This window comes from Mus pahari, chromosome 2 (genome assembly GCF_900095145.1).
Source record: "Mus pahari chromosome 2, PAHARI_EIJ_v1.1, whole genome shotgun sequence".
NCBI classification, from domain to species: domain Eukaryota; kingdom Metazoa; phylum Chordata; class Mammalia; order Rodentia; family Muridae; genus Mus; species Mus pahari.
In genome coordinates, this window is record NC_034591.1 from 29435834 (window position 1) to 29448076 (window position 12243).

Genomic DNA, 12243 nt, shown 5'->3' on the forward strand with positions numbered 1-12243 from the left:
GTCATCCTCACAGGAAAGATGACTGACAAGCTGAGGAGGAGCACAACTAAAGATGGGTTAACTTCATTGCCTTAAAAATTAAATCAGAAATGAACACAAAAAAAAGTAGAAAGAGGGAAAGAAAGAGGAGGAGGGAAGAAAAGAAGAAAGGGGGAGGGAGAGAGGAGGGAGAGGGGAGGGAGAGGGGAGGGTAGCCATAAACATATTGGCAGTAAGACTGTCAAGCAAAATAGAACTCAAAATATATAAGGACAAGAACTCAATAAAGAAAATATTACAATAAAAAAATCTGGGATTATAGTTCACATCAGTGGGAGCACAGATGGTAATGAAGCTTGCTAAGGTGCCCCCGAGAAGAGTGATTCAAACACGATACTGCTTAATAATCATCTAAGGAAAGAAAGACGAGACTGTATGATTGACATGCATCAAACAACAGTAGCTGCAGTACACAACTGATGGGAACTTAACAATAACCTCGTTCACTTGGAAGAGAAACTTGTCATGATGTATACTGGTTTTGAATATATATATATATATATATATATATATATATGCATCCTAGCAACTTCAGTAAGGGCATATATGCTCAAGAACCTGGAATGTGTATCTCCAGAGACACAAATGTGAAAACCCCTCGGTGATGCTGGTGCAGTAGTGAAAAAATAAAATAGAGACAGCTCAGCTGATCATAACCAAAGCATTGATTAAATATTTTGTTATATATTCTCACAAATATTACACGATTGTGATATACATATGAATGCATGCATATGAATAACAGTGCATGTATTTTTTAAAGAAAAAATCTAGCGAATCACAGAGAAGTACATACTATAGTGAAAGTCTTCTAGGATTTCAACATCTAAGAAATAAAGTATTTGTGAACGCATTTCTATATGGTAAAACATGGGTTGATTATAAAGCCAAATGAAAGCATTAAGGGATAGAAGACTAGAAGACAGACAGTATCATTCTTACAAAGCTATATATATGCTGTGTAAGACTAGCTATATCTTATTTAGTTATCCATAGAGATATGTGTGGTTTTACATGTAAAGTTACCTAGAAAAGCCAATAGCAACACAAGATGTGGAGTAGGATCTCTCTGCCATCGGAAAGTGACGGGGGAGGGCACGCCAGGAATCCCACAGGGTCAGCCCTTCTGCCCTCTCCCCACATGATATGTTTTCAGCGTGTCTCATCTTGTTTTAACTGTCAGACAGGTGGCATGTATTCTTCTCATGCCTTGGAAACTCCTGCAATGTTCTTTTTTTTTCAGGGATAGTTACTCTTCCATTTCCTTAGGCTGGAGATTTTTGGTGTCCAACTTGAATGAGAACAACAGGCTAAGAAGGAGGAAGCAGTCTGTAGATGGATGGTGTGTTAAAATACTGTCTCAGCTCAGAACTCTGTCTTCCCACACTTGGTTTAACAAAATTATTATGGTCTGAATTCTCACTCCTTGGCCATAAAAATCCAGTCTCATTCACATATTTTTGAAGGAAAAAAAATGTAAAACCTGCTTCATTTTAATACATAGCTTTAGTGTACAGTGAAGGCTTTGACGTCAACGAGGAAAGGGAAGACTCAACTTATCATACTGTTAGTGAGTATTCAGACTTATTTCTACTATCACTTTGGGCTAAATTCGTAACTCCCCTCACCATCCTCCACCACTATCCCAGCATTCACATGTAGACATTCTTACAGTGTTCAAACCAAAGTCCTTCCCCTCGCAAACCACTCTCCACTGATGGGCTGTGAAGGTGCTGGAACAAGGTGTGGGAACAAGGAGGGTGGGGTGTGACCTGTCATTGTATGTGTGCTAGAATGACAAGGAATCAGGGCCACACCGCAGGTTGTGAGGCAGATAAAGTCTGTGTTCTAAAGTTACACAGCTGAGTTCAGCTCCTAGTCCTTCCACCCTTCAGCTGTGTAGGCACTTAATCAGACTGTGTCCCTAGAAGGTGGTCTATGCCATTTATGAACGGTCACTATTTAGGGTATGCTCACATGTGGTGCACTGCTTGTATCAAGCTCTTTTTAAACCTCTGATCGAAGCCCGTTAATGTGCTCGTTCATTGCTTAATGCAGGTTTCTCGACATTCCTGTTCACTGTGGAATCTGTTTCCTGAGCCATTGCAGCCACTGAACCAAAAGCGAGCGCAAGAGTTGACCTGTTTGTCATAATACCAGCGAACCACATAGTCGCCACAGTTCCCAGGCTTCAAGGCTTCCTTGCATCTTGGATCTAGGGAGAAAACAGGGTGGAGTTACTAGAAGTTTCTCTCTCATGGACGATATCAGGGGAGAAAGAAAAAGCTTTATGAAGTAATATAAAGTTTTTATTCTTTGTAAATTCAACAGACCAACCAAGTCTTTTAATTTTATGATACCCCACTAAATTGCACATTTCCAAGAAGGCATGAGTGAGAATCCATTAAGTAATAACTCTGAGGGGAGCTGACAGAAGATGGATTTTTTTTTTTAAATAGTCTCACTAGGTAACCCAGGCTAGTCTTGAATTTGTGATGATCCACCCTCCATCTCCTGAGGACTGGAATGTAGTACTGTGCCCAGCACAGGACTTCAATCATTTAGAAGCACTGAGGAGCAGTCCTGATATTAAGGCTCTCTTCTAAAAGGACAACTGTTGCAGGACCCAAGACAACAGGGCGTGACCTTTTAATGTCAGTTACAAAGAACTTCAGGAGTGCACTCCCTATAGGAAAGCCAAAACAATGCGGCCATGTTGTGCTAATTTAATCAGAGCCTCCAATTTATTAGGTCCCTTCAGAGAGCACTGATTCTTACTTTCTACTTGAAGAAATTATCTCAAAACCGTTTCTTAATTATTTTGAGACGTAATTATGAGAAGCCAGACAAAGAGAATCCAGTTGCCCAAGACCTGGTCTTGCAGAAATCATGTACCCTCAGCTTCCTCCATCTCGGAAGCAGAACCGGTCCTCACTTCACCTCCCTTTCTCAGTTCCTCAGGTCTGGAGTGTGTCTAAATATACTTTCTAAGACTCATCTCTAAAATCTATTTCTACCATGGAGACCCCATACACCTAAAGGAAAGGAAAAGATTTCCACAACTCCCTACCACTAGAATAAATAGCTTATGTAGTGCAACGGGTTTCAAGTCCATCTAAGCCCCTATTGGAGTTGGCATTGTTACTTTTGTGTATGTTACTAAACACATACAGGGATGAATTTTCTCTGTGCATACATTAACTTGTGGAAAATATGTGCTGGATCAGAATCTGAGTTATACAATCAAGGGACAAAATCTCAAATATCTACATTTATGAAGAACACAGAGCAGCTGGGGCCGGGGCAAACAGGGAAAGCGATCACCTCCAAAATATTCAGGTTAAAACCAGTGCTACAATATTTCCATAACCACATTTACTCCCAAGATAGCTGCCTCTCAAGTCCCGTGTGACCCAGCCAGAACTAGCTCTTGTCTTCCTAATTAAGCTATACATTTCCTCTTGGGAAGACTCTGGAGAGCACTCTTCTACAGCAGCCGTGTGAAAGACGTCTCTTACCTTTGTACAGAGATTTTCCTGGCTGTAACAAATTGGGATTTGGAGTTCTTGTTTCCGCTCCTTCAGGGCTGCTGAGCAATGGCTCAAGTGTATTGGTGGCCTCAGGTGGGGTTGGGATGGCCAAGTTACCAGCCTCCGTCAACACAGAAGGTTCAGTCTCTTCATTTTGGCCTCTAGAGACATTAAACTACACACACACACACACACACATCATACACCACATCACAGACATGAAGCATCACATATACATGACACATTCATATTATATAGACATCATATACCATGCAAACACACACACACACACACCACATACAAACATTACATAAACATACAGCATTCATATAAGACACACAGAGAAAGAAAGAAAATATAACATTACAATTTTTTTTTTTTGTTTTTGACAATGTCAACTGATTTCTTGGAAAATATAGAAAAGGTTTTTCTATGTTGTGTCTCCCCAGCTGTCCAATGTTTTAAGTAAAGCTTACAAAATCATGTCCCAGCCCTGACTAGATAAAGAGCGACTTGCCTCTCACCTTGTACATGTTCTAGTATACACATTTATTGCCTACATCTGGGCACAGATGTTATTCTGCTGAGAAGTCCCAGGGAGAATTACATGCAAGGCATGAAGTATGTAAATCTGGAAAGGGATGGTGTTTGTTCTTCTTTTGGTTACGGCTATGAATAAGAAAAATCAACACTAATTTAGCATTTTACAGTCTTTTTCAGTTCGTTTCCTAACACTAGAGCTCTTAATGAGATATTCCAAAATATCTACCAGGAATTCAGTGAATTTTGAGGCTGAGAGTTGGGACAACAGACAGAGGACAACAAAACCGAAGTGACAGCAACTTGGCATCCCATTTGATTGTTTGCTCAATCCCAGCTGAAAATCTTGCCACCTCTCCTACCGTCTGTCACCCAGGGCCCAAATAATGCCCACTGTTGTACGGTGCTTAGCTTCTAAGAAGTTCTGAGAAACACTTGATCTCTAAAGTTCACAAGATCATAACTCCAAAAGCTATTTTGTAAGCAAAACTTTCAAGTTGTATCTCAATTTTTGATATATCATGAAATGGGCAAGGTGCTTTGCTTAAGAAAAATTCCTGTCAGTTTTCTGGCTATTATTAAGAGCTAGGCAAGTCACTGTAGGAATAATTGGAAGTGAAAGTGGTTTTGTTTTTTTGTTTTGTCTTGTTTTTCTTTGTTGTTATTTTCTTGGAGCTCAGCTATACAGAGCAGTCAGTCCCTCAACCTTAGTCCTAACCCTATATTCTTATAATGGCTTTCATTCTCCTACTCTTTGTTTACTTCAGTAAACAAATCTATGAACTAAATAGTTTTTCTGATACTTTCTTAACCAGAGATGCCAGCAGACAGTGATCAGAGCCAGATGTCACCATTACATGTCCTCTGCTATCTATTGTTTTACAGTGTTTGATCTATATGCACACGCACACAAGCACACGAGCACATACTTTCAACCCTATCAAGTGAGCGCACTTTAATCTGAATACTTATGGCTGCATGTGTCATCATTATTAAAGTACTACCTGGCGAGTTCAGAACAAAAACTTCCATTAGAATCAATTTTTAGCCCTATAGATAGCGCTCGATTGAAATATATCAGTAACTTCTCCCTAGCTCCAAACACAGCCTTTGGTATAGTTGTGCATTCTTTGCTGTTCCTGTTTTCAGAGTGGCCCTGTGTGCGTCGGATGGTTTGAGCATCATCATTTCTTACTATCTTAGACTAGAACATTTTAAGGCTGGCAGTCCTCCAGTGGGAAGGGAGAAAGGTCTCAACCCAGGGAAGATGTACTGCTGTTCTCTGCCCATAGCTTCTTTAAGTGATACTATATCAAAAAAAGAGCCACTGGCAGTGAATGTCACTTTCTCTGGACAGCATGGTCTCCTGAGAGGAATTACCTCTGCCTTTGAATCTGCTCAACTCCTGGGACCTGAGAAGTTCCTCTTTTCTCCACATAGAAATGTCTGTTTGCTTTCTAAGTCACATGATCATTTGAGAATTTCCACAACTGTAACATTATACCACATTTCAGAATAAACACAATTAACTTTCTTCTATAAATGAAAATAATTTCATCCATCTTCTGGCTCAGGAAAGCTTGAGGCCATTAAACAAATGTATAACTGTTGTGGTTGGCAATTTAAAATTTGTTCTTCCTTCTTACAAAAGCAAACATGTTTGCTGCAAGGGCTTTTAGAAAATAATGGGCAAGCAAAAAGAATGGAATAGAAATCAGAAGCAACTCTACTCGCAGATAATTACTGTTGATATGTTTCCCCTGCTCTATTTTCTTCCTATGTGAATGTATTTTTACCAACAAAAAATGCAGGCTGGGACTGTAAGTCACTTGGTAGTGTGTTCGTTCAGTCTCTGAAGCATTGGGCTGAATGCACAGGAGATCCAAAATACAACAAGATCTGCTTGGTTTTCTATGCTACATGCTATTTTTCTTAATATTTAGTATCAACACAGCACATCTTTCACTCTGACAACACACAATTTAAAATGCTTAATATACATGACTATAATGCCTGTGTGTGTGTGTGTGTGTGTGTGTGTGTGTGTGTGCTCATGTGTGTACATACATGTGCCATACTAGGAATTGAAGCCAGGACCTTTCAAACACTCTTACCACTGATCCATATACCAGCCCTCTATTTATTATTATTATTATTATTATTATTATTATTATTATTATTATTATTTAGAGAGGTCTCACCAGGTTGCCCATGCTGGCCTTGACCATTCCATATCCCAGGTAAAGCGTGATTCTTTGATTGTCCTGCTTCAGTTTCCAAGATTACAAACCCTGCATCAGGATGTCCAGCTTACAATGGCCTTTTCTGAAATATTTTTTTTCTATTTGAAACTTCATGGCTAATTGGGTTAAACACAGATACTTTATGCTTTTTGGGCAACATCCTTTCCAAATGAATTTCTACTAATTTGTGCATTCACTGGGAATATCATTCTTAAGTAATCATCACTTGCTAGCTATTAGGAATGGAGAAGTAGGTGACTGACAGTTTGACAGACGAAAAATTCTCCAGCTGGCTATAGAGCAGTGGCACAATCTGTCCTCTCTACATCGTGACCACGATTCCCACCCCCACTGTAACCTGCAGCTCCTTCATCCTTTTCATTCTGCCACAATATCTCAAAATCACCCTTCCTCCCACAGACCGGGACACATTAGTCTGCATCTGAAAAGATTCCAATAGCTCCATCAGGACCACTCTTCTCCATTACATGGTGCTCAGCACAACCCTCCTACAGTGTGGCTCATACAGAGTTCAATCATTAACCACCCTACACCAAGCAGAATAAGCCAACCCTAAATATATCACTTTGGGATATTAATTATTTTGAGGTGAAGGTAGTTAGAAATAAATACAAGAAGATCACTCTTCCCTTCTTCATTGGCCTAAAAGCAAGAGATAATTTTTTTTTTCTAAAGTGTCTCCTGCTCCCTTCTCTACCAAAGACAGAATTATCAGTGGAGACCCACTACCGTTAGCAAAAGGGTAGTGCCAGAAGACTTCGGAACAAACATGATCTAGCTTGTATCTCCCAGTTCCCATATTTTCACCTCCCCACGATTTTTTTTTTGCTCTGGAAACACAGTCCTTTTCCTTGGTCTTGTCTCTCCTCTCCAAAGTTCCTGTTTTTTTAGGAGGCCGCTCAAGCTCACATGCAAGCCTCCCTTGGAGTCAGTCACTGAAGGCATGACCCTCTGTGCATGTACGTTGCTCATATTAATAAGCCTCTGTTTGTTTCTACTTCTACTAGTCTATCTCCCATCAATCAGATTTGCAGAGCCCCAGCCAATGAGCCTAAAAAGATACAGGAGAAAGAAAAATGTTTTCTGTTCCCAATTTTACAACCTTTCATGTTTTCTGTGTCTCTTAATTATCATTGCCTGTTACTGTAATAAAATGCCCTGACAGAAGCAATGTAAGGAAGACAAATCTCCAGGTATACTCTGTGGTAGTCAAGGCAAGGCGGGGGGGAACTTCAATCAGCCGGTCTTATCATATCTAGAGCAAGAGCAGAGGACAGTGAACTAAGGCATGCATGCTAGGGCTCAGGTTACCCACTCCTTTGCATTTCTCCCAGGGTCCTTCCCTGTTGAGTCTAGGTGATGTCAAGTTGACAACCAAGTCTAACCATCACAATATGGATGAATATGTGCATCAGCAGGGCAACTAATTTATGCCTATTCTTTCCCTTCCCTCCTTTCCCCCTCCTTCCTGTTTCTCTTCCCTGTTTTACTCTCCCCCCCCCCCTTTAATCTCTACAGCATTGAACAGGCAACTGGTAAGCACTGAATAAATTCACCATGAGTTAGAAAACTCCCATCATGCATATTGTTAAGTTGAATTTAGTACAAAAGGGGGAGGTAGTAAAAGGTGTGGGTTACCCAATGTCTCTAGGGATGTCAGGAACCTTCTAAAGACGACAGGGCTGGTGAGTAGAGAAGACAGAGCGCCCTCTAACAGAGGATTTAAGCCACCCAAACCTAACTAGCAGAACAAAGACCAAATCAGTGCTACAGGAGAGGACAAAAGGATGGCTCAGAGGACTTGAGCTTAGGTTGTGACTGACTCTAAAGCAACAGGTAACACTCTCTCGTTCATCCATGGGTGAGCGCACAGGTGCCTGTTTCTGCTTCTTTCTTGTTCCATTTATAAAGCTTAAACCTGAAATCATAAGCCTGCCCAACACTCTGTCCATTTCTGCTCTATATCACTGTTCAAAAGCAAGCCAGGAGCAGAAGGGTTGGTTCGGTGGTTAAAAATACTTGCTGTTCTTACAGAGGACCGGAGTCAGTTCCCAGAACCCACATGGCAGCTGATAGCCATCAACAACTCTAGTCACATGGGGATCCAGTGCCACCTTCTGACTTCCAAGGGCTCCAAGCATTCACATGGTACACATACACACATGCAGGCAAAGCACTCTTACACATAAAATAAAATATTCTCTCCCCCCCCAAAAAAAAACAAGTACACTGACTGCAGTGTTTGCAGTTAGTACCTTCCAGCATGGTAGGTCACCTGGTAGATGCTGGCTCCTGAGTCAAAACCTTCAAAGCTGTGTGTCTGGTTCACTGGATTCCTCTCAGATGGACTCTCCCGGGTGCTATTCTTTCTTTGGAGGTCTATCAGCACCTACACACTGAAATTTACTTGCATTCCAAGGTTTCCAGACCACCTTGACCTTGGACTGCCCTTTCCCAGACTGACTGGGCCTTTTACAGAGGTAGAATACAGGGTCATACTCAGCTTAAAGCCTCCCATATTTTAAATGCCATTCATCTTGAAGTAGCACAAAAAAAGTTAGAAGTCTTTTAGAAATAAAATACACATGAAATAGAAGCATCTCCACATTAGAATTTATAAAACTGTGGGAAAAAACCATAGACTTTGGAGCTGAGGAAATAAAGTGTATATCTTCAGTACTGAGAATACCAAGTTTTCTGACCCTGTGTCTGCAATATTTCTTCTAGGTCAGTTTTCAATATGCCCACTGCCTTGTTTTCTATCCTGTAGGACAGAACACCTCTCACTCAAAGGGTAATAAGTCTTCAGCAGGTTACCCAGCAACTTCATATTTTAATAACTAGCTATTTCATAGGTTTTGCTGAGGTTTGACTTTCTTACCACACGAGACTACTAATTTTATTTTATAAACAAGTAAATTGTGATTTGGCCAATATGAACACATATGTAGATGTGACATATTCATGACCTTTTATAGATAATTAATTCTGATTTTAGGAAGCCAGCTTAACTTGGCCCACATCGGAGAAACTAAACGACGATAGCTCGCTCTGATGTCTCTTGGAGTTTTCAGTGCCTTTGATTATAGCCTTTAGGTAAGGCACTTGGTCATCATCACTATAATATGATTAACCGACAAAAGTTTACTTCTATACAGCGCTCAAAGAAGAAAGCAAATGAATCTCAGAGAAAGAAAAGGGACAAAGACTTGGTGAGGGGGATATATTTGGTATGTAAGAGGCAGACAGAGAAAAAGAAGAACCACTTCAGGAACGGAAAAAGAGTAGGCAGAGAGTGAGAATTCACCTTCACACCATGGCTGTGATGTGACACACGAGAGAGAAATCAAGTAAGCATTTGACTAGCCAGTCCTTGGTGGCCTCTCTGTAGAGACATATTTAGAGGCTATAACCTGCTTCAGGAATTTTCTACAGAGCAAAGCAACTGCAGTGAGATGGGAAAGGGGTGAGGTATGAGAGAGAATTAGGTGTGAAAGAGAATTAGGGGCAAGTGAGGGGAGGAAGAAAGGGAAAGGGGAGGAAGGGAGGGAAAGGGGAGGAAGAAAGGGAAAGGGGAGGAAGGGAGGGAAGAAAGGAGTAGAAGAGATGAGACATGGAGAAAGTAAAAGGCCAAAAAGCAAGAGAAAGGCAGAAGAAGGCAGTAGCCTAGTGGGGATTGTTTTATTCTAGAAGATAGATCTAAATCTACAAAATCTTTTGCAGATCTAAATCTGCAAAAGAACTACAATAATCCAGACAGAGTTGGCTCATTCTTTTTTTCTTTATGATCTTTTTCCATTTCTTTTTTTCCAATTTTTATTAGATACTTTCTTCATTTACATTTCAAATGCCATCCCGAAAGTCCCCTATACCCTCCCCGCGCCCTGTTCCCCTACCTACCCACACCCAATTCATGGCCCTGGCATTCCCCTGTATTGGGACATATAAAGTTTGCAAGACCAAGGGGCCATCTTCTGCTACATATGCAGCTAGAGACATGAGCTCAGGGGGTACTGGTTAGTTCATATTGTTGTTCCTCCTATAGGGTTTGCAGACCCCTTCAGTTCCTTGGGTACCTTCTCTAGCTCCTCCATTGGGGGCCCTGTGTTCCATCCAATAGATGACTATGAGCATCCACTTCTGTTCACCAATCTTTTTTTATATATATTTATTTATTTTATGCATATGAGTACACTGTGCTGTCTTCAGGCACACCAGAAGAGGGCATTGGATCCCATTACAGATGGTTATAAGCCACCATGTGGTAGCTGGGAATTGAACTCAGGACCTCTGGAAGAGCAGTCAGTGCTCTTAACTGCTGAGCCATCTCTCCAGCCTGAGTTGACTTATTCTTAAGATGGGAAAATCTGAAACCTACTTACGGAGGTCTGGTGGGGTGAAAAAGTAAGGTCCCACCTTGGACCAAGTAGAAAGGAACAGTGAAGAACAGAGGTGGAGGATTAAATAGTCTCAGGTCAGAGAAGAGGCTGGGATGAAGCATACATACAATTCCAGTGTCAAGTTTGAACCTGATCAGGGCTGCAGTTCTTTGAGAGTATTCCAGTAGAAGCTAGGCACGTTGGCTCAAATCTGTAATCGCAGCACACGGGAGGTTAAAGCAGAAGGATTGCTGTGCATTTGAGGTCAGCCTAGGGTGCATAGTGAGTTTCAGGTCAGCACAGACCACAAAAATAAGCCCCTGTTTTAAAAAACAAACACAAATTCCCACTGGAGCCTGGTTTGGCAATGGCTGATTTGGGTGACCTTGATGAGGCGATAAGTAGAGAGGGGGGACTAGAGACAGAAGCATGCAGCTGGTGCAAGCGAAGACACAGGAGATGCATGCTGATCTGCAATGCTCCCTGGTGCAAAGGATTCATATAGAGTAGAGGCTGCATTGAAGATGTCAGGGTGATGTCAGGAAGAGGGAAACTTTCTCCCCTACTTCCTCCACCACACCTCCTCTAGCAGGTAACAATGCTACCCCTGGGGGGCTCATCCCACACTAGTTTGTCTGTGCCTCTCATCTGGTTGCTAGGAAACCATTATGTACAGAAACCCCACATCCTCCTTCTTCAGGGAAGAAGTGGTCTAGCTGTCAGTTATCTAAGTTATATGTGGTTGAAGAAGAATTTTTCAAAATACTAAAAAAAAAAAAAAAGTTTCATTCCTTTCTACTTCTTCAAAAAGAAAACTGAATAAGTGAAGAATTCTGTAAGAAACTAGTTGAAATGGATTGACTCCCATACATGCACACTAATTATTAATACATTAGAATTGTGAAAGGCAACTTTGCATAGGAACCGAAGATGCTTATGGAAGTAATGGGTCATTAACTGGACATAATTGTTGGCCCGATAAGTTGATGTATAATTGGTTTCAGTGCCTGTTGCTCGTTTATATCATGAAAATCTTAACCCAATTGTCCAAACCAGGAAGAGTAAATAAATATGAAGTGTTGATATTATTTTAGGCAGCATCCACAGTAGTGGGTTTTCACAGGACTTTTCTGAAATCCTAATTTATCCCCCCCCCCAGTCTCTTTCTTCTCCCCTGTTCTACCATCCCCACACCACCTACCCCTTCATGATCCATGATTCTCTCGTGACCCCTATGTTCTATCTCCTCTACTTCAAGTCCCTCCTCCATGGCTCTTTACTAATTTCCAGACCTTTGTGGAAATTCAAACTTTGGAACACACACACATATCTGCAGTCTCAAAGCTAACATCTAAAAATAAGAGAAAAAAATGCAACCCTGGTCTTTTTAAGGCCCCGTTTCCTCCCTCAGAACGATCGTTTCTAGCTCCAGCCATTTACCTGCACATTTCATTTTTCTTAACAGCTGCATAATAATCCACTGTGTGAATG

The 12243-nt window shown here is 41.1% G+C and overlaps 1 protein-coding gene across 1 annotated transcript in view; it reads right to left on the minus strand.

The window, feature by feature from the left end:
• Window positions 1-1410: 1410 nt before the first annotated feature.
• Window positions 1411-12243, minus strand: part of Col28a1 (collagen type XXVIII alpha 1 chain) — a 173094-nt gene continuing 162261 nt past the window's right edge. The window contains exons 33-34 of the mRNA XM_021191488.1: window positions 3558-3744; window positions 1411-2254 (exon numbers count right to left, since the gene is read on the minus strand). Coding sequence (XP_021047147.1) covers window positions 2082-2254; window positions 3558-3744 — 360 coding nt within the window. The 3' untranslated portion in view covers window positions 1411-2081. The remainder of the gene's footprint in view (window positions 2255-3557; window positions 3745-12243) is intronic.